Raw genomic sequence first — 26,196 nt, 5'->3', positions numbered from 1 at the left:
GTTTGAGATGAGTTTGAGCCCCCCAAAAAAAGCCTCTGGCACTCTGCCTGAATTTAAGGACAACAATAGCATTTGTACACATTTTAGGGGGTGTTTGGGGTAAAGCACTACAATGGAGCTGACAAAATACATTGTTAAGTGACTAGGCTAGGTGTATATGGGCCCAGGATAGCATGCTGGGGAGGTTAGTGAAGGAAAATATGCATGTAGGCCAAAAAAGGAGCATTAAAAGATTACAGCATGCATGAGGACAAAGAGGACATTCACAGCATATTACAATCATGGTAATTAGGGAATGATGAAAGAAATACAAAACATTAGCAAACATTAAATACATAGAATGTGATGTTAAAGAAGAAAACTTACCTTGCTATTATTCAGGTCCTTCTGCAGGACCTGAATAATAGCAGAACAAGTCTCTGGGATAATGATCCCCAGAGCCTGGGGGGAGATGCCTGTTGAGAACTTGAGGTCCTGCAGACTTCTCCCAGTCGTCAAGTACCACAACGTGGTGACTAGCCTCTGCTCCGGAGTGATGGCTTGCCGAATGCAGGTATCATGCCTGCTAATATAAGGGGTCAGCAAAGCCAACAGACGGGATCCGTCATCCTGAGAAAGTTCCTGAAATTATCAGGATTATTTTCCTGGAGCTCACGAAGCAAAGGCATATGAGAGAATTTGTTATGCTAGAGTAACCAATTCTTGGTCTATGAACTCCTCCCCACCCTGTTCATGAACTGGGCTTGGGTCAAAGAATGCACCCCAACACCAAGCCTCCACACAACACGAATTCTACGATGAGTACGTACACACAACATGGCTTCAAAACGGTTGGCTGGTCACAACGCACTGAAGAACAGAAAGGCCTGTGAAGAGCAAGCTGAAAATCAGAAACGAGCGGACAAGAACACACTGAATTAACAGATACGAACTGTCTACACGCTCTGAAAAGCAGATACAAACCCACAAGCACAAACTGAAGAGTAGTAACGGACTGAAAAAGCAGGAAAGCTGAAAAGCGTGAATCGTCTCTCACCAAACTTCTACTAACACGAGATGAACAGGAGATTAGCAAAAGGAGCCCAAAGGGTGGCGCTCTGGCTATTGCACTTCCTTTTTCTAGTCCCGTCGTACGTGCTGTACGTCACCTCGTTCTGGACGGTCGGACTTTGGTCGGACTTTGGTTTGACCATGTGTAGGCAAGACCGCTTGAATGGAATACCATTAGAGTTCCGTCGGAGAAACCATCGGAGTTTATTCCGACGGCAAAACCGGTCATGTGTACAGGGCATTAGACAGTGGAAAGATCTAACTACTAGCTAATGGTTAACTGCAGATAGGCAAAAAAGGGAAACAAATGACTCAGCTAAGAAATGGAGAAAGGAAAAGAAAGAAGAGCAAGGAGAAGGAAAAACCCAGTAAGGACAAGGGGGGGGAGGGGTAGGGAAGGGAAGGGGAGGTAAGGGAAGGGAAGCACCTTAGGCTAGTGCCATGGATGACATAGCATGTGGCATATAGTCAAAGCTCCAAAAAGCACACAGTCAATTGAGAGGGTGGAAAGAGGTCAAGCCAAGGCTGCCAGATACGTACAAATTTGTCATGGGTGTTGTTAAGGATTGCTGTAAGCTTTTCAATAACCATTGTGCCTTGTATGCAGTGTTTCACCTCATCAAAATTAAGAATTATTGATTTCCATGCCCTTACTATTGTTTGTTTAGATGCCATGAAAATATGAGTAAGTAGTGCACGTTCCTGGTGAGTGGCATGTTCGGATTGGTTGATGCAAAAGAGCTTCCAGGGATTCTTTTGCAAATTTAGTGTGGAGCAATGAATTGACCAAAGCGTATACCTGTATCCACTATCTCTTAACTTTAGGGCATGTCCATCCTTCAAATTTTTTAATCAAATGTCGGTCAAAAGGGGGCTGTCAGGGCCACCTATGTAGCGAATATCAGCCAGTTAATCAGGAATTGGCTGAAATTTGCATAGTGTATGGCCAATTTTAGTATTAAAAATGCACTTTCCTATACTGTTTAGTTGTTAACACTGTTTTATCGAATGACAGTGTCTCTTAAATTAACTTGATATTCTGTTTAAACTTGATGTCCTTGAGTAACACTGACTTGTATTTAGCCTATGCAAACATAAAGGCAGTAGTATTCTCTTGACAGAATGGATAGGCTGCTCACCATAACATAATGGAACAAGCTTTCAGATAATGGCAATGTTTCAAACATAGTCCAGCAATTAATCTTCCCAAGCTCAGTAAAAAATACAGGCTTGGAAGGAATTCAGTGTCATAGACCAATAATGTCTGATGACCAGCTCTGTTGCACGGAATAGTCTCAGATTTAGAAGCTCATTCTCTGGTGCCAAATAACTGGAATTGTTTTGCATGGATAAAATTAGGAGAAGAACATCCTGCTTTACACGTATTGTTATGCAAACAAAACATCACCCATTGTCCTCTCGTTTAAAGTAACACTAAACAATATCCTAGTTCTCCAAAAATAGTCAATATGCATCCACTACTTAATGGCCCTGTTATCTAATATTCATAAAATAGTTTCTTACTTTGGTTTCCTGCCTCCTTCTGATGACATCTGTGAACTCCTGCACCTCTGCTTTTCCCCCGTTTGTTTGAAACAAGCAGTGCACGTTGGTTGCAATCATGTGTACTGCTTGTACTGCTCTATGCTCACACAAATCCAACAGTCCATAGTCCATAGTCCCTGGTCCATCTCAGAAACAAGCAAAAGAGGATGGTACATAAATTTGTCCTTTAGGCCCATTCGCACCTAGGCATTTTGTAGCCCGAAGCTCTGAAACACTCCAAAATGATCCAAAATCCCATGGTTTTCAATTGTGCCTGTTCACATCTGAGCGTAGTGTTGCTTGAAGCTTGTAGCTCGAAAAAGTAGATTCTATGGAGATGAGAATCTTGGCAGCTGGGCAGCCCTCTAATGTAAACATACAGTAGGTGTATATAAGCTGTTAGAAACTGTCTGAAATCAGGCTTTAGAGTCCTTGTGATCTTTGAGAATAAATTACTTCAAAGTACATGCAGCTAGAGAGGTCAGTGATGGCTTGTTTTAAAGCTCTCTAAGGCCCCTTTCACACTAGCAGACTGATTGGACCCTCCAGTCTCCTCTATGGAGTGGCGGGTGTCAACAGATATGTGTCAGCTGACACCGACTGACATCCGATCCTATCCACTAAAAAACAGACGGATGGGGATTTGTTCCTCATCCATCTGGCAGATGGAATCGGATGGCAGTTGGGTGTAAACAGACAGGCGATCCGTTCACATCAACTGCCCATAGAGGTGCCCCAGTTGTGGCCATTGAACCTGCCTTCACTTCTGAATACATACCATCATGGAGTTCTTTCTGCAAAGTGTGGACTGTTTTCATTATATATATGGTCACCATTTTACATTAATCTAAATCCACCATATTATCCAGTGACTCTATTTCCCAGTAGTTCTGGCCATTTGTATTTGCACATTTGCACACAGCACTTTATTTCTACCATCTCTATATGATTCACACGCACTTTATGAAATATTGCACTGGTTATATGACTATTGTTGCCATTCAGAGCTATACTGTGTTCCACATTCTGTTTTTATATTTTGTCCTTATTTGTGTTAGCTGCTTTCATTTTATTTGGGCTAGCGCGGTAATTTCTCTTTTACTTTCATAGAGGAGAGCAGGCTGTGTCTGTTCTGCATAAGCGGAGTGGACACAGACCATCCATTCCCCTGCTCCGTGGGGATCAGCAGACAGATTCTGTGCTGAGCAGGCAGACTCCAATGGAGTGTGAAAGGGGCCTTACTGTTTTTTAACAATATGTAAATATTTTAAAGCAGTATTTTGTTTTCTTTGGCTTTTTTTACCGTTTTCACCTGGCGATTTGACCAGTAACACACCCCCAGTATTAGGCATCATTCTCACTAGGTGGATCCGCTGCTTCGGAGTCCGCCTCTGTCTGCCAGCTCAGCGGGAGATCTCTCTCCGCCGGCAGTCAGTGAGGGGCTTGTCGAGTGTCACTGTTTACTATGGAGAGATCGGACGAAAACGGACAGCATGTCCGTTTTCATCAGATCTCACCCGATCCGCCAGGGATGGATGATACGTAGGGGCATCCGTCTGATTTTAGCGGATCAGACCAGGTCGGATGTCAGCGGACTTGTTACTGCTGACATCCATTGCTCCATAGACTGACAGGTGGACTTGAACGGTCCGACAGTGTGAAAGGGGCCTTATTGAGATACAAGTCTGGATGAATGAGAACAGGAGGCACAGTAGACAGCAGCATTGTCTGTCTGGGGGTAGTGTTAAATATATTAGTAGATTTAAATATGCTAACAAATTGAAGCCAAATTCCAGCTCACACTTTATAATCAGTTACAGCAAACTTTTTTTTTTCCTTTTGGGTTAAAAGTTTTACTGGGTGGATTGCCAGAATAAATAGAAGAAAGAAAGTCTAAAAAAAAGTATACACAAGAATTGGTAAGCTGCAAAATAATAAATGCTTGTTTTGGGGTTTATTACTGCTTTAATGTTCATAGAATGGGCACAGACATTCTTCGACAATCATTCATATTTTAAATTATAATACCTCAGATGTCTACAAGTAAATATGTCCAGATAAGCATCTTTCCTGCTAAAGTCTAATTTTACCCCAAAATAAAATTCCTGTTTAGACTGCTGGGTTTCCCACTGACTACTTAGTCAGGATACAAGATATATATATATATATATATATATATATATATATATATTTACTGCTCAAAGATACCTGGGTGCACGGAATTAACATAATAACCCATTTTTTCACAGTGGCTTTGTACCAACAAGTGAGGTACACCGCAAAATTGTGGCTGCAATAAAACAAGGTAAGCGAAAGAGGTGTTGTTATTGTTCTAATTGATGCAATCAATCATGAGTACTGCAACTGATACAACTGATGTGTAATGTGTTTAGGTGAAATCACAGAACTCCAGAAATACATGCAATATAAGTATGCACTGGATGAAGCTGATGAGAAAGGGTGGTTTCCTCTACATGAAGCAGTAGTCCAACCAGTCCGGCAAATTACAGAAATTGTTCTTGATGGTAAGGTGTATAAAATACACACCATCCTAGTGACTTAAAGCATATCTAACCCCAAAAAACAAAAATGTAATAAATTTCAACTTACTAACTCTTTAGTCTTGGTTCACATCTATGCAGCTGCCCTTGATGTGTTATTCAGGCATGTTTTTAGTGTGTTTTGTGTTTTTAAGCCCTCTTTTTTTTTGCGTTTTTACATGCAGTTTTCATGCATTTTGCATTTTACAGGTTTTTTTCTCTTTAAAGAGGTGTTCCACCCGCAATTTTTTTTTTTTTTAAGTTAGCAGCTACAAACTCTGTAGCTACTGACTTTAAATAAGGACACTTGCCCGTCCAGGGAGCCACAATGTCGGCCCCCCAAGGCCATTCAGTCCATCGGATCGGGCACAGTCGCCGCCATTCTAATTAAGGGAAACTGACAGTGGAGCCTTGCGGTTTCACTGCCTGTTTCCTACTGCGCATGCGCGAGTCGCGCAGCGCTTTGTGAATGGCCAGCTTACTTCTGGGACACACACAGGTCCCAGAAGACAGCGGGGGGGGGGACTCACCGCACAAGAGGATATGACATCCTGCGCCGCAGACCAGATGGATCGGAAGTACAGGCTGTACTTCATAAAAAGGTACTATAGAAGAAAAAAATAATTTTTTTACTATCCAAAAACAAGGAGTGGAGAGGTGGTCTTTCGTTTAAGACCACCTTTCAAAAGTGGGTGGAACTCCGCTTTAAACACACTGTAAACACATTTTACACTGCTGTTTGCTAAGGAGTGGGCCAGGAAGCCGGCCACCACGTCCTTAACAACCGATAAATAATCAGCTGTCAGCGGGATTCCCTGCTGACAGCTGAATGCAAAAATAAAATACATGAAAAAAACGGCGTGGGGACCCCTCTAGGTTCATACCAGGCCCTTCGGGTCTAGTATAGATTCAGAGGGGACCACCCCCCCACACACAAAAATGGCGTGGAGCCCCCCCCCCAAATTCACATAAAACCCTTATCTGAGCATGCAGCCCGGAAGGTCAGATAAGGGAGGGGACAAGTGACCAGCCCCCTTCCTGAACCATATCAGGCCACATGCTCTGAACATGGGGGGATGGGTGCTTTGGGGCAGGGGGCTCTGTTGATGGGGACAAGGGTCTCCACTGACCAGGGTTGTGGGGGTCCCCGGATCCCCCCTCCCCTCATGTGAGTACCCATTCACCCCAAAAAGTAGAGAAGTGTTAAAAAAACAAGAGATGGTTTTTGACAAGTCCTTTATTAAAAATGTAAAATGTCGCCCCGTCGTAACTCCAACATGTCTTCTTTCTCTGAGACTGATGTCTTCTTCCTCCAGTACCGATGTCTTCTTCCTCCGGTAGTTTCTTCTCCCCCTGGTTCTGTCTTCTCCTTGAGCTGTCTTCTCCTTGAGCTATCTTCTCCTTGAGCTGTCTTCTCCTTGTGTTCTCTTTTTTCTCGCCGCCGCTAACCCGCTAAAAACAAAACGATCTTCTTCTATTGCTGTCTTCCTCTGTTATGTTGTCTCCAGCTGTCTTCCATTTCTTATATAGCCATGGGATATGGCCATCCGATGACATCACCTGGAGAACTGCCCCTTGTGTCATCACCTGTTGTCACTGTCAGTGGTTGTTAGGATGCCAGCAGGTGCCTGCTCCTAACAACTGGCAAAAATTGTATACAAAAATGAATTTTAAAAAAACAAATGTAGATGCGATTTTGATGCACTTCCATTGAAGTCTATGATGACAAAATCGCACTGCATCATTCCAAAGTATCACAGGACCATTTGCCAAAGTCGCATTGCAGCTGTGCTGCATTGATGTGAGCGGTCACCATTGGAAGCAATGTTATTTCCATTGTAATGCAATTCAATGCAACCCAATTCGCATCTGAAATCTCATCAGTGTAAACCAGTCCTAAGCGGTTAGTCCACCACAACCGATATACTTACATATAGTGTACCATATATTCTTATGTCTCTGTGTCACATCATTGCCCCTAGCAAGGCCACCTCCCACCTTCTACAAACTTGAAAATGTATATTTTTGGCTTCAAGAAGTAACTTGATTTAAACTAATTAATTAATACAATTGAACGCTGCTATTAAGGAGGATCCATTTTTTAATGGTAGATGTCATAATGCATGCCTGTTTCACAAAGAGATTTTCATAGTGGTAATCTATTATATGTTACAAATATGAATGACAAAGTCTATAATCTTCTAAATCTGTCAACCACAGCATTCTGTGCTTAATACTAGAAAGTAATTAGCTGTACTCATATAGCCATATATAAACCGCAGTGGGAGCAGAAGACTAATGATGGTGAAACACCACTTACACTTGCTGCAAAATCTGGACTAGTGGAAAATGTGAAGGCACTTCTAGAGAAAGGAGTTTGGCCAAACACCAAGAACCGCAGAGGAGAGTCACCACTTCTAATTGGTAAGATTTGCTACAATAACGCTCACAAAAAAATAACAATATGTAAATAGAATCCATGCTATATTTCCTAATACAGGGGTAGGCAACCTTTTGAGCACAGTGTGCCAAATTTTTTTTCAAAGAAATTTAGCGTGCCGACTTTATAACAAAAAATTTCAACTTCACACTCTCAATCACGAAAAGGATTTTTTATAAAGTAAATGCTGTAAACGACTTAAAGTGGTTTTCCAGCCGAAATTATACTTTTTAAATAAAAATACCCCTATAATACACAAGCTTAATGTATTCTAGTAAAGTTAGTCTGTAAACTAAGGTCTTTTTTGTTAGTTTATAGCAGTAGTTTGTTGCTTTATAAACTTATAGCAGGCCGTGGCCATCTTAAGTGTGGGCATCTGAAGCCAGACTGTATTTCTTCCTGGATCTCATCCTTGCAGATCTCGCACATGCTCAGTGCAGCACAAGCAGTGTAATAGGTTTCAGGTCATGTTTCCATAGCAATGACAGTGTCAGAGGAAGTTGCCTCCCCTTCCCAACAGGCATTGAAAACAGGAAATGATGCGATGGGCCACGGCCAGGGAGGCGGAAGTGAAAAATGAATACAGCAAATATACAGTAGGTGCTGAGAAAAAAAAATTTTAAATATCCAATTCGTTTACAGTGCACAGTTTAGTGAGGGATGCTGAAGAGTTGTAAAAGTGGGTGAAACTCCACTTTAAGTAGTGAGAAATTAACATCCTGCACTCTCACGCCTCAGATGAGCCCCAATTCATGTACCTTCACATCTCAGATCACTGTCCCCCCTGCAAATCTATTTCACCACTGTATCCCCCTGCTCATCTGCCCCACCACTGTAACCCCCTGCACATCTGCCCCACCACTGTATATCTGCCCCACCACTGTACTACCCTGCACATCTGCCCCACCACTGTACCCCCCTGCTCATCTGCCCCACCACTGTACCCCCCTACTCATCTGCCCCACCACTGTACCCCCCTGCTCATCTGCCCCACCACTGTAACCCCCTGCGCATCTGCCCCACCACTGTACATCTGCCCCACCACTGTACCCCCCCCTGCTCATCCGCCCCACCACTGTAACCCCCTGTTCATCTGTCCCACCACTGTACCACTCTGCTCATCTGCCCCACCAATGTACCCCCTTTCTCATCTGCCCCACCACTGTACTACCCTGCACATCTGCCCCACCACTGTACTATCCTTCACATCTGCACCACCTCTGTACCCTCTGCTCATCTGTCCCACCACTGTAACCCCTGTACATTTGCCTCACCACTGTAGCCCCTGCTCTTCTGTCCCACCACTGTAACTCCCTGCTAATCTGCCCCACCAATGTCCCCCCTTTCTCTTCTGCCCCACCACTGTACCTCTATGCACATCTGCTCCACCACTGAACCATCTTCTCATCTGTCCCAACACTGAACTTATCTGCTCATCTGCCCAACCACTGTAACCCCCTTTCTCATCTGCCCCACGACTGTACCTTCCACACATCTGTCCCACCTCTGTTCCCCCTGCTCCTCTGCCCCACTGCTGTAACCCCCTGCTCATCTGTCCCACCACTGTACCTCCTTTCTCCTCTGCCTCATCACTGAACCCCCCTGCTCATCTTTTTCACCACTGTAACCCCCTTCTTATCAGGCCCAACACCGAAACCCCCCTGCTCATCTGTCTCACAACTGTAACTCCCCACTCATCTGTCCCATCACTTTACCCCCCTGATTTTCTGTCCCATCGCTGAACCTTCTTCTAATCCCTCCCACCACTCTACCTCCTGCCCATCTGCCCCACCACTGTACCCTCTTGCTCTTCTGTCCCACCACTGTAACCCCCCTGCTCATCTGCCCCATCAATGTACCCCTTTTCTCATCTGCCCCACCACTGTACCTCCCTGCACATTTGCTCCACCGCCGTATCACCATGCTCTTCTTTCTCACTACTGAATCGCCTTCTCATCTGTCCTAACACTGAACCCATCTGCTCATCTACCGCACCACTGTAACCCGCTTTCTCATCTGCCCCACCAATGTACCTCCTGCACATCTGTCTTGCCTCTGTACCCCCCTGCTCCTCTGCCCCACCACTGTTCCCCCTGTTCTCCTGCCCCACCATTGTAACCCCCTGCTCATCTGCCCCACCAATACACCTCCTTTCACATTCACCCCACTGCTCTAACCCTCTGCTTTTCTGCCCCAACACTGAACCCCCCTGCTCATCTGGCCCATCACTGTACCCCCTGCTCTTCTGTCCCACTGCTGAACCCCCTTCTCACCTCTTCCACCACTGTACCTCCCTGCATATCTGCCCCACCGCTGTAACCTCCTGCTCTTCTGTTCCACCTCTGAACCCTTCCTGCTCTTTTTCCCCACCGCTGTACCCTTTTCTCATCTGCTCCACCACTGTACCCTCATCTCATCTATGTACAGGATCAAAAGTTGGGCCCCCACAGCAGAGAAAAAGTGGTTGGGTGTGATTTTCATTGCGCTGAATACTTGCTGTGGCTTAAAGGGACACAGAGTGCAGGGGTTCAGTAGTAAGCGACGCAAGGGTTCAGGAATAATTTCAACAAAGTTCCCAGAAGCTCAACAGTAATTCCACAAACTGTCACCTGATTGTGGTTTTCTCAATCACAGCGAAATCCCTTCTTTCTGAGATTGTTAGTGGCAACCAAGTGATCTTCCCTATCACAAAAACTGATGATCGCAGCTAAAGCAAAGTTAGAGAGCCAAACAATGTTTCCCATCTTTTACAATGTGTGAGGGTGCAGTGCCTCCCCCTCAGTGCAGGTGCGGTGTGGGGAATTCTGAAATTGGAATGCATTAGTGTCTCACTGACACTTCTCTGCTGATGGCGAGGAAATCGACTGCCAGCAAAAGAGGCTTTGTGTGCCGAAGGTTGCCTACCCCTGTCCTAATACATACTGTATTCAGCTAGGGATAATTGTATTCATATTATTGGTTTTTCCCAGATTGGTCTGATTTAGATGTATTATATTCACACATTAATTTTGTCTATAAGGCACCTTTCACACGAAGGGTCCATTCACGTCCAACTGTCAGTTTTTCAGGGGGACCTGATCGAACCCTCTATTCACCCCTATGGACTGGTGGGTGTTAACGGACTTGTGTCCGTTTATACCCGCCTACCATCAATCTGATCCGGCCTGCTAAAAAAAATGGAGGGGGATCTGAGCAGTCACGGTCCTGTCATCCACAGATCCCCTGCTGATCATAACAGAGTCCACCCCGTGTGAAAGGGGCCTAATAATGTTCTAGACCTAAAAGCTTTCTGAAAATTTTACAAAGGACAGATGCAAACAGTAAAGTATTACAATGTACTTGGTTTAATGCATGTTTTACTACATATGCTACACTTTACTGAGGCCAAATACATACCTCCCAACTTTCTGAGATTAGAATGAGAGACACCTATTAGCAAATTCTATAGATTTACGAAACTGGCAGGTGGACCTGATCAGACCCTTCGTGTGAAAGGGGCCTTATAGACAAAATGAATGTGTGAATATAATAACATATAGGGGCACAGGCCCCCCAAAGGAGAATTGTACAAAAGCATTATTGGTTAAACCCACAAATACTTTTTTACTACTACTATTCCTTTATATTGGGTTTTGAAATTTAGACAGTTTAGAAACTGGGTGAAAAGTATAGCACTGGGGAACAATTTTTGAAAGATAAATAGTGCATTTTATATACAACTATATAGATCAGACCAACACGAGGGACAAATGAGGAGGAAAGAGGGACAGAGGGATTTTGTTCCAAATCAGGGACAGTTGGGGGCTATGGAAATATGAGTAAAAATGCAGCAAGACATGCACTAAAACACACAAAAAAGCACATTAAAGATAGGTTTTACGCCACTATAGTAAATTGTGCCTTAGAACTGATACTTCAGTGCATTAGGCCTTTTTTTTTCTTTAAGGCTGGGTTCATATATGAGCACGCAGCGGCTCACAGCAGGAGTCTGGTGCGTCCTCGTTCACCGTTTTAGGTCCCATTTCAGCCCGAATTTTTGGCTGAATTCAGACCTGAAACACACAGCGCTCCTGTGCAAATCGCACCAGAGCCACTGCGGAGATATGTGAACCAGCTCTATCTCCTGCTGTGAGAATTGGATGCGGGGAAACCTACATCCAATTCGCACTAGTGTGAAACAAGCCTAATGGTTTTGTATATTTGATATTTGTATTTTGTTGTTTTTACTTTCCAGCTGTAAGGAGTGGAAGTTATGATATGGTGATTACTCTGATAAGTTACAATTGCACCATTAACCAACCATGTGTAAGGCGTTGGTCAGCAATGCATGAAGCAGCAAAGCAGGGGCGCAATGATCTGATCTCCCTACTCATAAAGAATGGTGCAAATGTCAGTCTTAGGGATGGCTTTGGAGTCACACCACTGGGAGTAGCTGCTGAGTTTGGTCAATGTGAAGCCCTTGAACAGTTAATTCATAAGGGTATGTACAAATACAGTGTATATGTTTCTCATTTTTAATGAAACAGTGTTACTTTGTGGATTATTGATTTAAAACAAAATAGTTAGAAAAGAAAAGAAAAATACTTAATTTCTGTAGGGCTGACTGTCTTTCACGACAGTCTGTCTTCACTTCAAAAATTCCAGAGTGCAGTATAAGTTGTATTCAGTCAGTTGTCTCTAATAAGAACAGATGGTGAAGAGAGGTGTGTAGCTTTTGGGTTGAGCCGTAGACTTATAGCAGTAAGGAGAAACTGGAAAACATGTGAAAAGGAGCCTACAGCACCACCTATTGGCTCATATTAGAACATAAAACATGGACAAGAGCAATTCTATATTTATCTAGCACAGTAGTTCTCAACTGTTGGCCTTTCGGACCCACTAACAGGCCAGGTTTGCAAGAAAACTGAAATACATCACAGGTGTTATCATTTGCTGCTCAGTGATTACAGTATTCTAGTCTGCATCTCCCCAAGGTAACACTTAAAATCTGGCCTGTTAGTGGGTCCTGAGGACAGGAGTTGAGAACCACTGATCTAGCATAAGAAAAATATATAAATTAATGTATAAATCAAAAAAGAAACCTCTGGGTTGGACTTTGGAAGCAGATTGGAATGTATTATCTTAAAAAAATTGGATTTTATTGAACATAGATACATAGGAATAGACAATATAAAATTATAAAAAAAGTATCATCCATTGATGGCCACGCAATGGCCAGAAAAGACGGACATTACATATACCCAAGAAAAGGAATGATGTTTTAACAGTATGGCATCAAAAACATGCGTGAGCCCCTGTGCGGCAACGCGTTTCGCTGGATCGCTTCCCCAGGACACACATTGGAGATGTGGATTTATGCAGTTAGAGCTGTGAAGTAGATAACCTTCATGCAACTATAAAGTTTTTGAAGGGCTATACTCACTATTCGATGTGAATGTGACTACTGACTGCAATACAGCGAATATTTTATTCATGTCAAGTAAGTGTACCATACAAGCTTTCATTTTGCCCCTAGAGGTTGAAGTAAGTACTACAGCCCCCTATTCATATATCTCTATTGAGATATATGTTTTACATTGAGATGGCAACTGATATATCTATCCATTATAGGTGATTGCTATATAACACCTCCTCCTCCTGCTCTGTAGCTACCTTTTGGTATATATTTCAAATTTGAAATCCTGGCTTTGGTTATTCTGGTGTTATGACACCCATCCAGGGAGAGTCCAGGTGAATATGAACGCATTACCAATTTTGATAGAATTGTAAAATATAATGTTTATATTCTTTGATATATTTTGTTGTATAACTCTCTATGTTTGTAAAACAAAAGTGTAGCGCTGAATATACCTAAATGGAACACCATGTGTGTGGTGGGCCAAGGTATATCAAAACAAATGGTGAGTGTAAGTGCTATGACACAAAGTAATACATTTCAGAACCTCGTAAGGGTGTGATAAACAACATAATACAATAATGGTGTATGGAGACTATAACATGACAGAGTCCAAACACTGAAAAAAAGAAGTATGAATGAACTTCATAGATATTATGTCCAATCAAATGGCTATAATAAAGTCCTCAGTGACAAATGATAGGATGATGTAGGCAAGGAGATGACTTTGTGGCACATACAAAGCAGGATGGACATTCATCTAATGGAAGGTTGTAGATAAATACTTTTACCAGACAAGGTGGACCCACCTGTCATACGACAGTGGGTCAATCGGGCTTATGTTGGCCGAAAGCCAGATGCTCATCGGTAGTACCAACTCAGAGGTAGACGGAGCCTGTAGAGAGATGACTCCAGAAGCAGACGTAGGGTCGATCAGCAAGTATGGATCCTGGTATGGCAACCAAATATCCAGAACTCGGACAGGTCCTCCAAGCAGGTAAGGATTAGACCTCAATTGAGGGTCCGTGCAGGGGACCAGTGACAAATGGAACGTTGTCACATTAAAACCATATTAACAAAAAGAAAAAGGGCTCCATATGGTGTACGTCATAAAACTTTACTTTTTATGACCTGTACAATATGGAGCCCTTTATGGATACCTTTTCTATAATTTTATATTGTCTATTCATTAGTTATATCTATGTTTTTTTCTTTTCTAATTAATTTTACGGACGTGGCACATGAGTGATTCACTTTAAAGTATTAATGTATAAATCAATAACAAAACATAAAGCTAAAGGAATAAGATAACAAAACCACCTATACACTCCCTTTAATTATTACAGATGGGGTTTTCCAGTAGCTGTTTTAGCCTATGTTGTGAAATAGGACCTTTAATAATGTAACCTAGTCATAGCTCCAAAAAGTTATTTTGTGCACGGGATGTTAAATGTTTCTTTAATTTTCCTGCAAGTAGCTTTCCCTTTGTGTTTAAAGGGGTTGTAAAGGCTCGTGTTTTTTCATCGTAATGAATCCTATGCATTAAGGTGAAAAAACACCTCGCTGTCATGGGCCCCCCTGTTTTACTTACCTGAGCCCATTCACCTGCTGTGCGCGTCCCCCGGCGTCCTCCTCTCCACTGAGTCTGGCCGTTGATTGGATAGATTGATAACAGCGCAGCCATTGGCTGGCGCTGCTGTCAATCACATCTAATGACACGGCCGCCGGGGGGGGCGGGACCGAGCCATACAGTTGGTGTCTATGGATGCCAACTGTATGACACAGGAGCACACCCGCAAGCTAACCCCCTGGGGAAAGAGCTTCCCAGAGGGGGTTAGCTTTAACGGGGGGAGCCGAGACAGCCGCCGTGGGATCCCAGAACAGCAGGATCGGGGCCACTCTGTGCAAAACGAACTGCACAGTGGAGGTAAGTATAACATGTTTGTTATTTTAAAAAAATAAAAATCGAACCTATACAACCCCTTTAACACTATCTCAGAATACAATAGTTTATATTTTATACCTTGTCACCTGAAGATAACACACTTTGCTCACCCAGCATTTACTGGCATGCCTTGAGATATTTTAACCACTTCAGCCCTGGAAAATTTGGCTGCTCAATGACCAGGCCTTTTTTTTTTTGCAATACGGCACTGTGTCGCTTTAACTGACAATCGTGCAGTCGTGCAACGCTGTACCCAAACAAGTTTATTTTTTTCCGCTATAACCAAAAGAGCGACAACTTTGAAAAGACACATTGTCTTTTAGTTTTTACTATAGTAAATATCCCACTTAAAAAAAAAAAAAACACACATTATTTCCTTTGTTTAGGCCGATATGTATTTTTCTACATATTTTTGGTAAAAAAAAAAAAAAATCGCAATAAGCGTATATTGATTGGTTTGCGCAAAAGTTATAGCATCTACAAAATAGGGGATAGATTTATGGACACTTTTGACACATTTTTGGGACCATTGACATTTATATAGCGATCAGTGCTATAAAAATGCACTGATTACTGTATAAATGTCACTGGTAGGGAATGGGTTAACACTAAGGGGCGCTCAAGGGGTTAACTGGGTTCCCTCACTGTGTTCTAACTGTAAGGGGGATGGGACTAGGAGAGAGAGATCGGTGTTCATACTTAGTATGAACACATGATCTGTCTCTACTCCCCTGAAAGTATACACACAGATCCCGGTTTTCACTCTGTCATGAGCGATCACGGGTGCCCGGCGGTCATCGTGGCCGCCAGGCACTCACATCAGCTCCGGGCACATGCTGTGGGCGCACCTAGTGAAAAAGCGACGTAAGGAAAAGCGACGTAAGGTAACGTCGATTTGCCCAGCCGAGCCAACCTGCCACAGTAAAACTGCGGCGGCTGGTCCAGAAGTGGTTAAAGAATTTATTAGGCCAAACATAGCCTAAAAATAGAGATGATTAGCAAGTATACTTATTCAAACAATCAATAAGACAATAACGTCCCTCTGAATTATATGGTTAAACACCTGCAGTATTCTGACTAACAATAATGAAGAGAATTGAACTGGATTTATCTAGCAACAGTATATAAAGACATTCCTAACTAGCTATAACAGTCCCCATTTTGTGACATTGGCCAGTGAATTATGAATAGAAAAAACAAAGAACCTGTTAGCAGGCAAAGTTGGAGCCCTTGAAGAAAGCACAATAGTTTCCAGCAGACAACAGATGAACTTGTATGATGTAAGTCTCTTACCAGTCCCAGGGCACCCTTTTCTGGGTCTCTGGACATGTGCTCTGATTCATTAAAAGCCATGTTCATTTCAGACAGGGCTAGAAGTTGCTGATGATTTCTTTTTTTTCATTCCTGCTGGGACAGTTCTTTTCCTTCCTTACTAGTGGTGGGTCACACAGTCTGATCGCACCAGGCATCCAAATCACACCCTCCCAGTGAGACGGTTCTCGGTCACTTTGCTTCTCTGAATTCTCACGCGATTGTGGTCAGCTATGGCAGGAAACTGTTCATACAGCAGCAACTCAAATTCTTACGCACACCTGCTTGTTTCAAGACTGCCTTCTCCTCTCTCCTCACCGGCCTATCAACCATACTTCTCCTTGCTCTTTTGCATTAGCCAATCACCACAAGCCAGGCTGCTCCATATCCATACAAGATGGCTGCTCTCTGCACTGGATACACTCAGTAGACTAGCAAATACAAAGTGCTCCTTAAAGTAGAACTTTAAACAGGAAAAGAAAAACTTGGCAAACAGCTAAGATTTTCAATGCAGAAAAGACATACTATTTCTCTATATGTTTAATGTTCTTCACCTGCCTGTGTGCCCTTTACACAGAGTTGCACACGCACAGCTCAGTGTACACTTTTTGGCAATGCTGAGATCAATGAAATCCTGCACATGTGCAGGAGTGACGTCATCTCGGCTGGGCCAGTGAAAATGGCTGTAGCTCGGGAACCCGGGAGCCAATCCGGCTGAAGATGACAGAAGCTAGCAAGGAGCTCCAGGACAGCACAGGGCTGGATAGAAGGTGAGTATAGTTACACTTTAAAGATGGCTGCTGCACTTCTGCATTCATGAAAATTCAGTTTAACCCTGTCCACACTGCAGAAGGATAATACAGCAGCAACAAAGGAAAAAGTTCCACAGCAGTTATCAGCTGCAGTCCAGGTTACACTTACATTACAATGCAAGTAGCAGAAAATGACTCCCTATGCTGGTATTCAGTGTTTATTTCATTTTGAAATCTCTCATATCAAAATAGAATGTATATTATGAAACATCGCAATCCAATGTTCTGCATGCCACTGCATTCATTTAAGCTCTGAATGTATGTCTTTTCTGATGGTTCATCCAGTGCTTAACTGATGTTTCTTGTGCAGTTTTAAAGTATGTAAAGATTGAATAGATGCAACAACTGCTCAACCCTCTTGTGCAAATTTCACTATTTCTTTTTAGCTTAATGTTCATGCCCTTGTCACCTACATTTACTCCAATATCTAAAAGAAGTCATTTTGTTTTTAGGTGGTGATATTAACTTAGAAGCGGATGATGGCTCTACCGTGCTGTCTGATGCAGCTGAAGGAGGAAACCCAGACTGTGTGTCTCTTCTTTTGGAGTATGGAGCAAGTGGAAATGTGCCAGATAAAGAAGGATATCTCCCTATACACAAAGCAGCCTATAAAGGACATTATCTGTGAGAAATGCATTATAAATATACATATATTATATAACATTTTGCATGGACTAAAAGGCTTTTTTTCTCAAATGTCTCAAGTATTTTTAAAGCCAAAAGCAACCAATGAGATTCAAATTTTTTTTTTTTTGTGGGTTAAAAAAGTAATCTACTTGATGTAGTCCCCTGCTAGTCACTTTTGATGCATGATAGCCACATATACACCAAAATGATTTTCTAGTAGGTTAGACCTCCCCAAAGCCCTGTGTTCCTAATCTAATGCCCTGTACACATGGTCGGACATTCCAACAACAAAATCCATGGCTTTTTTCCGACAAATGTTGGATCAAACCTGTCTTGCATACACATGGTCACACAAAGTTGTCAGAAAATCAGATCGTTCTGAACGCAGTGACGTAAAACACGTATGACAGGACTATAAACAGGTCAGTAGCCAATAGATTTCGTCTCTTAGTTTATTCTGAGCATGTGTGGCACTTTGTGTATCGGATTTGTGTACACACGATCGGAATTTAACCAATCTGATTTTGTTGTCGGAAAATTTTATAGCCTGCTCTCAAACTTTGTGTGTCGGAAATTCCTATGGAAAATGTGTGATGGAGCCTACACACGGTCAAATTTTCCAACAACAAGGTCCTATCACACATTTTCCATCGGAAAATCCTATCGTGTGTACAGGGCAGTCTGATGCCCTGTACACACGATAGGATTTTCCGACAACAAATGTTGGATGTGAGCTTGTTGACTGTGTGTATGCTCCATAGAACAAATGTTTGAGAGCAGGTTCTCAAATTTTCGGACAACAAAACTTGTCAGAAATTCCGAGCGTGTGTACACAATTCCGACGCACAAAAGTCCACGCATGCTCGGAATCAAGCAGAAGAGCCGCACTGGCTATTGAACTTCATTTTTCTCAGCTCGTCGTACGTCACCGCATTCTTGACGTTCGGAATTTCTGACAACATTGACCGTGTGTATGCAAGGCAAGTTTGAGCCAACATCCTTCGGAAAAAAATCCACGGTTTTGTTGTCGGAAAATTCTATCGTGTGTAAAGGTCATGAGTCTAAAAACAGCCAAGACTCCTCATCCTGAAAGAGATAATTTAGGCCAATATATTTAGGCCAATCCACTCTAAATGAGCTCTGGGTATTATTTACTGAAGGTTGCATTGCTTGGTGTAACCCAGACTAAAATCATAAGGAATAACTATAAGGCCCATTTCACACACTGATCCTGTCGCTGTCAGCAACTTTCTAGCAGCAGGATTGCAAACACAGCACTTATCTTTTGCTATGGAGTCTCTTCTACACTAGCCTCCACCGGACCTGCAAATTGTCTCTCCCTCGCTATGGAGTGATATTTGTCAGTATTCCAAGCCAGCAAGGGATAGATTCCTTTTACATAAGTGGAAGCCTCTCCTTGGTAATTCTAATTATAGGTAGATGGTTTATGTTTTTGATGTAATTAATTAGCTTGTGTGGTGTACATAAAATATAAGGACAATAGCACTTTTGTACTCTTTTAGCATATTTATGAATTCAGTTGCTTATTTTTAAACATAAACTATTTACATTCTTTCTCCTAGAGCCCTAAAGTACCTTATTCCTGTGACATCACCACATGCAATTAAAAAAAGCGGTCTAAGTCCCATTCATTCAGCTACGGATGGCCAGAGTGTGCAGTGTCTGGAGCTACTTCTTGAAAATGGCTTTGATGCCAATGAACTTTTGGCGGAACACATATCTGATAATTACGAAGATAAAAGAAAAACTGCATTATTTTTTGCAGTATCTAACAAAGATGTTTTGTGCACAGAAATGCTATTGAAGGCTGGTGCAGATCCAAATGCAGACCCTTTAAACTGCTTGCTAGTTGCTGTGCGTTTTGGAAACCATGAAATAGTGAGGTTGCTCTTAGCTCATCAGGCTGATGTCAACTGTTATTTCACAACTGTGAATGACACTCATTTTCCTAGTGCAATACAGTATGCCCTCAGTGATGAGATCATGCTACGATTGTTGTTAAACAATGGATATCAGGTTGAGAAGTGCTTTGATTGTATGCATGGGGACATTTATGGTGGCTCGTATTTATGGTCAGTCTCTGATGAAGAAGTGCTACCAGGCTGGACATCGTGTGTCATAAAAGACAGCCATGTGAGTACTGTAGGTGCAAACTTTGCAATTAAGTCATGGGCAAACAGACGACAGAATAAAAATTCGGAAGTGATTTAATGTATTTGTATTGTATTTTCGGACAAAAACTGTTCTGAATTAAAAAAAATCGTCTGATCTGGCATCGTACGAGAAGAATTTTCGAATTTGTCCCTGAAAAATTTTTGTACGATATTCTGATCGTGTATACAGGGCTTAACTGAGTGACAGTTAGTTTTCTAAAGCACTATGCATAAGAAACTATTTCCATTTTTAAAAAAAATAAACTATTGTGTAGCCATGTACCCGCAGGGGGTTGCTGAATATTGTGGTTCACCTGCCACCCTGCCCAGCCCGGCCTCCTTCTCTCAGGCACTCAGACACATAGAACAGTCCATAAGCTTTGTTTTTTTGTTTTTTATTGAGGGGATTGAACTTGAATAGGAAAGGGAAATTATGGGATGCCCAGAAAGATTCAGTATAATTTGCTTGGGACTACTATATACACTCCTGTATATACACTCCAGTCTCCTCTCCAGCACAACTCTTTCCCTTCACTCCTCCAGCACTTCAATTGCTGCAGATTCCTAGACCAGCTAGCACCACATGGTTTGGCCTCACACTAACTCAGACAGGCCTCATTGAATTGCCTTTTGTGGGCAGGGGCCCCGGGCCCCTGTGATGTAGAAATAGTACTGGTGCTAACTGTCCTCAACTCGGCTACTGATCCTAGGAAACCCTCTTCAGGCCCTGCCAGCCCTCTTGGCTGCCTCCTTCCACTGCCCCTTTTACCATAGTCCACTCTTCTGGTTCTTCACCCATCTCAAACTGCATACTCCCAGTTCTCTCAGGTGTGCCTCCCCAGTCCTCCTGACTGTGCCTCACTCACCAGCCCTCCTGGCTGTGACCAGTTGTCCTCCCTGGAGTCTTTCAGCAGTGCTCTCTCCCGCTGTCCTCTCCTAGCTCTCTCATGTGCCTCTGTTCCAGGATCTCTTCTCTCCTCCTGGCCGCACCCGAGCCCAGGCCCAAGGTCACCCTCCCCCCCTCAGACTAGGGAGCTCCCTGTAGGCCCCAAAAGTCTCAACACTCTCTCACTCCATCTCTTCCACCCGACAACTCCCCTTCAGTTGGGCTGACCCTGGGTATTTGAGGAGGCCTGCCCCCTGCCAATTCAATTTGGGGATTGGTCAGGGCTCCTCAGAACACCCCAGGCAGCCCCACCTCTCCTCTCTAGCACCTTCTAGAAAAAGAGGGAGGTGACAGTGATGCTACCTGTGAGTCATCCAGCCCTGCCCTGAGCCACTCCCAGCCCAGAATAAAAACAAACAGGCCTAAACACCAGCTAGGCCTGCTAAATTTTCCTACCCTATAGAAAAATCTAACTACCTAACTAGAGGGTACTACACTTGTTTACATTTTTTTATTCCTGTGTTGCTTCTCAGTACTGCTGCTCCATCATCCTTATTGGGCCACTTCTGTGGTTGATCTATTTGTTGCTGCAAGCAGATGTCTGATTGCCTGCTATGAGCATCTTGCGCAATTTACTTCCCCCTGTCACCCTGCCCAGCCAGGCACACACTTTTCAATCATCTAGCATCAGCAATCATCAGCAGTCTTTGCACTTGTTTTTTTTGTTATTCATTGAGGGGAATTTAACTTGGATAGGAATAAGGAATTTATGAGATGCCCAGATGATGGTCAGTCAATATTTGGAACAACTATATACACCCACTGTATATACAGTTTCCTTTCTCCTCCTGCACTTCTTTGCTTGCAAATTCAAACTATCACTCCACACTCCTCTAGCATATAACTTTCTTGCACTTCCCAGGCCAGCTAGCACTGATTAGTAGGCCTGACACTGGCTCATCCAGGCCTAAAGCAGATGCCCTTTGCAGGCAGGGACCACGGGCCCCTATGGTGTAGCAAAAAAAAAAGTTCCAGTGCTAGCTGTCCCTGTGGCTACTGCTCCCAGTACCACCTCTTCAGGCTCTTCAGCCCTCCTGGCTGCAGCTGCTCCTTTCCACTGCCCGTGCCACCACAATCCTCCCAGATTGGCTCTGCACCCATCCCAGACTGCTGCATCTCAGTCCTCTCATGTGTGCCTCCCAGTCCTCCCAACTGTGTGTACACTCACCAGCCCTCTTGGCTGCTTCTGTGGAACTCCTGGAGACTTGCCTGGCAGTGTTCTCCCGCTGTCCTCTCTTGCTCCTCCTTTGCCTTCTGGTCAGGAAACCTCTGTGGGTTGTAAGAGGGTCCTGTCCACACCCAAGCCTAGGCCCAAGGTTACCCCCAGACTGGGGAGCTCCCTCCAAGGCCCCGACAGCCTAACACTCCATTTTCTATTTGATCAACTTCTTCCCAGCTGGGCTGAGCCTGGGTATTTAAGGAGGCCTGCCCCCTGCCAATCCAGATTGGGGATTGGTCAGGGCTCCTCAGAACATCCCAGGTGACTCCACCTCCCCTCTCCACCTCTTTCCAGAAAACACCAGAACATTCTGGAAAGAAGTGGGAGGTCCTGGTGACACCACCTGTGAGTCATCCAGTTCTATTCTGAGTCATTCCCCTCTTACAAAATGTACTACTCTTCTAGCACACTAGAGGGTGCTACACTTGTAAATACAGTTTTTAAATGGAGTATACCAAAGAAAAATGAATACAATACATTTTCTCAAACATATAGGGGTTGATTTACTAAAACTGGAGAGTGCAAAATCTGGTGCAGCTCTGCATGGTAGCCAATCAGCTTCTAGCTTTAGCTTGTTCAATCAAGTTTTGACAAAAAAAACTGGAGGCTGATTAGTTTCTATGCAGAGCTGCACCAGATTTTGTACTCTCCAGTTTTAGTAAATCAACCCCATAGTATATAAAATACATTAGAAATGCCATATTACTCTTTAGACACACATAATGGGGTAACACATGAGGGTCAAATAAAAATATTTATAGGGTAAACATTTACTGTAATGTTTAATGTAATTTTATGTACCTGATCCTCTGTCTCTTTCAGTTCTGTGATTTTATTACTGTGTCCTGGATGAAGCATTTGGTCGGAAAAGTTATTAGGGTGTTAGTAGACTATATGGATTATGTTCCAATATGCACAAAAATGAAAGCCGCGCTTGAAACCCAGAAGGAGTGGATGGAGATCCTAGAGATTATAGGTAAGATGATACTAGAAGTGAAGAATCTATGCACCTCTGTATACATCAGGGATGTCCAAGCGGTCCAAAGTTGATTTTTTGGGGGGGAATTTAAAAAAATATATACAGTATATATATACACTTAGCGAACACACGCAGCCAAAGTAAAATATGACTCTTTACTGGACTTTTATACGTTTTATCTTCCCAAATAAAAATATCCCACTCTTCACAGTCCCGTCTTATTCAGCCTCACCTATATTTGTGAGCAACTATTTTCAAAGATGGAAAAACACAAAGGGCAAAATTAGAACCAAATTATCTCATGAACACCTTAAGAATTCTTTGAGAATCACTACTACATCCATCGAAGCAGATATGGCTGTGTTAGTTTATCAAAAACAGTGTCACATATCGCACTAGTACTTTTATAGTACTTTTAACCGCTAGCAGACCAGCCGCCGCAGTTATACTGCGGCAGGTTGGCACGGCTGTGCAAATCGCCGTAGCTGTACGTCGCTTCTTTAAGAGGTCACAGCAGGCACGCATGCGCCCACCGTGTGTCCCCAGAGCCGATGCGCGTGCCCGGCGGGACACAAATAACAGTTCTCTCAGGGGAGAGGAGACAGATCGTGTGTTCATTCTAAGTATCAACTTAGTATGAACACCGGATCTGTCTCCTCCCCTAGTCAGTTCCATCCCCCCTACAGTTAGAACACACCTAGGGAACACAGTTAACCCCTTGATCGCCCCCTAGTGTTACCCCTTCCCTGCCAGTGACATGTATACAGTAATCAATGACTATTTTTAGCTCTGATCGCTGTATAAATGTCAATGGTCCCAAAATTGGGGCAAAAGTGTCCGATCTGTCCGCCGCAATGTTGCAGTCCTGATAAAAATCACAGATCACCGACATTTCTTGTAAAAAAAATAATATTAATAAAAATGACATAAATCTATCGCCTATTTTGTAGACGCTATAACTTTTGCGCAAATCAATCAATATATGCTTATTGCGATTTTTTTGTTTGTTTTTTTACCAAAAATATGTAGGAGAATACATATCGGCCTAAACTGAGGAAAAAAATTTTTTTTTTTTTAAATTGGGATATTTATTATAGCAAAAACTACAAAATACTGTTTTTTTTTCAAAATTGTCACTCTTTTTTTGTATATAGCGCAAAAAAAACACAGAGGTGATCAAATACCACCATAAGAAAGCTCTATTTGTGGGGAGAAAAGGACAAAAATTTTGTTTGGGTACAAGGTTGCACGACTGTGCAATTGTCAGTTAAAGCGACGCAGTGCCGTATCGCAAAAAATGGCCTAGTCAGGAAGGGGGCAAATCCTTCCGGGGCTGAAGTGGTTAAAATAAAAAGCATTATAGAAAAATGAAGTTGTATTACTCAGATAGGTACATTATATATGTCAGTGGTCGTTAACTTGTGATCTGCCAGCCTTTTTCTGCTCATCTGCTATCCTTATTGTTAGTGTATTTTATGTGTGGCCCAAGACAATTCCTCTTCTTCCAATTTGGCCCAGGAAAGTCAAAAAGTTGGACACCCTTGGTATACAATAAATAATCAAGTAGGGCTATATATCCTACAAGTCTTACAACCAAATCATGTGATTATTTCTTTTCTTTTCATAATGTGCTATGCCTGTAGGAAATCCACGTCCACTGAAGCACTTGTGCCGCCTTAAGATTCGCAAACTTGTTGGGTTGGAGACATTGCAGAGTCAATCATCAATGAAGGGATTTCTTTTGCCACCACTTCTTAAATCATATTTGTTGTATAAAGAGTATGATTTATATGGGAAGGGACTGCAGTTTGATATGTGATAGTATGTGTAATTATTAATAAAAATGTAATTTCCTACTTTACAATGAGTAATGTATATGTATAGTCTGGTGTGAGGGTGTAACTACAGCAGTAGCAGACCATGTGATTGCTATGATGCTCAAGGATAAGGGGCTCCAGGATTGCCTGGGTGTGTAATAATCTGCAAAGACAACAATGACATATGCATTTATATAAAATATCTATATGGAGTTCAAACACCTTGATCAGATTTTACTGAAAGTATTATGTTACTATCAATAAAGAGCTCTTATACAGTATGTAAGTGCAATAACCCATAGCATCTGATCAGAATTAATTCTACTGTAGTCAGACCAATACAAGACAGATTGTGATTGGCTGCTAGAGATACTATATCTCAGACTTAGAACTTTTTACAGAATGAGGGCAAATGTTAGACACTTGCCTAAAATGGCATAATTTTTTATTGGTGGGAAAGCTGTTAAGATCTAGGTTACATAGCCCGGGACCCTGTACCTGTGCCACACTGCGATACTACAGAATATCAGAATATCACTTTATTTAATCATATGACACAAAATTAATTCAAATGACCTGGCCATCATATCTATATTTTTATGTTTTTTAAAGTTTTCTAGGATTGTATATGTTTACTATAATACAATTTTATAAATAAAACTTCAATCCATCTTGAAAAAGCCTAATATTGTATCGCTATCATGTTTAACTAATGCAGTGCTTCTTTATTTTGACATTTATAACATTTTATGAACATTTTATGTTCTGTTTAAGAAAAAAAAATCCTCCAGGGTGCTTTGATATAAAAATAGTGCCTTGCCAGTAAGGCAGAGGATGTCACGGTAATGGCACACTAATGCCTATGCCAGACTTGGCCCAATGCAGGTACCATTGTAGCAGCTCCTCCTGGCTACCTATGTACTTGGTTAAGTTGTTTCAATGATTGCCACCTGTAGTGAAAAAATGTGAATAGCGTACAGGGTTTCCTAAATGAGGTTTGTTAAAAAAAAAAATTGTTTAGCGATGATTTTACAGACACAGTGTATCACCAGTAAATTGGCTGTGGACATACACCAGGTAAGAAAGAAAATGGTCACACTTTGTTTTTTTATGAAATAGAGTACTGGCACATGCACCATAATAGAAAGCTACAAGCTGAGCAAAAGTGCCCTTCAGCTCATTACACGCTACTGCCACTAGTCTTCAGGAAACATCTCTGCAGATTTGACCTGCCTTCCTGCTGTCTGATTTTCTGTGCATTGTGATGGTAGAAATAACAGGAAATAATCACAATGAGACAAATTACAATACATTCTTTACATAGGCTATTCCCCTTCAGCCCATCATGAATGCTGCTGCCAGACTTATGCACATCACCAACCATTCAGTTTATGCT

The 26,196-nt window shown here is 42.5% G+C and overlaps 1 protein-coding gene across 3 annotated transcripts in view; it reads left to right on the top strand.

Annotated features, from left to right (window-relative positions):
* The window catches only part of ASB15 (ankyrin repeat and SOCS box containing 15), a 59,032-nt gene extending 33,653 nt beyond the window's left edge, over nucleotides 1-25,379 (top strand). Inside the window, exons 4-11 of one of the 3 annotated variants that reach the window (XM_073619776.1) lie at nucleotides 4,845-4,900; nucleotides 4,989-5,120; nucleotides 7,401-7,559; nucleotides 11,810-12,055; nucleotides 17,491-17,662; nucleotides 19,249-19,819; nucleotides 22,827-22,980; nucleotides 24,627-25,379. In XM_073619776.1, the coding sequence (XP_073475877.1) occupies nucleotides 4,845-4,900; nucleotides 4,989-5,120; nucleotides 7,401-7,559; nucleotides 11,810-12,055; nucleotides 17,491-17,662; nucleotides 19,249-19,819; nucleotides 22,827-22,980; nucleotides 24,627-24,802 (1,666 nt within the window). In that variant the 3' untranslated portion in view covers nucleotides 24,803-25,379. Of the gene's footprint in view, nucleotides 1-4,844; nucleotides 4,901-4,986; nucleotides 5,121-7,400; nucleotides 7,560-11,809; nucleotides 12,056-17,490; nucleotides 17,663-19,248; nucleotides 19,820-22,826; nucleotides 22,981-24,626 lie in introns of those variants that run through there. The other 2 variants (XM_073619778.1, XM_073619779.1) reach the window with 2 other exon arrangements.
* The last annotated feature ends 817 nt before the right edge of the window (nucleotides 25,380-26,196 follow it).

The sequence above is a fragment of the Aquarana catesbeiana genome, linkage group LG03 (assembly GCF_042186555.1).
Source record: "Aquarana catesbeiana isolate 2022-GZ linkage group LG03, ASM4218655v1, whole genome shotgun sequence".
NCBI lineage: Eukaryota > Metazoa > Chordata > Amphibia > Anura > Ranidae > Aquarana > Aquarana catesbeiana.
The sequence above is the reverse complement of the archived record's forward strand: the minus strand, read 5'-3'. Positions and strand labels throughout refer to the sequence as shown.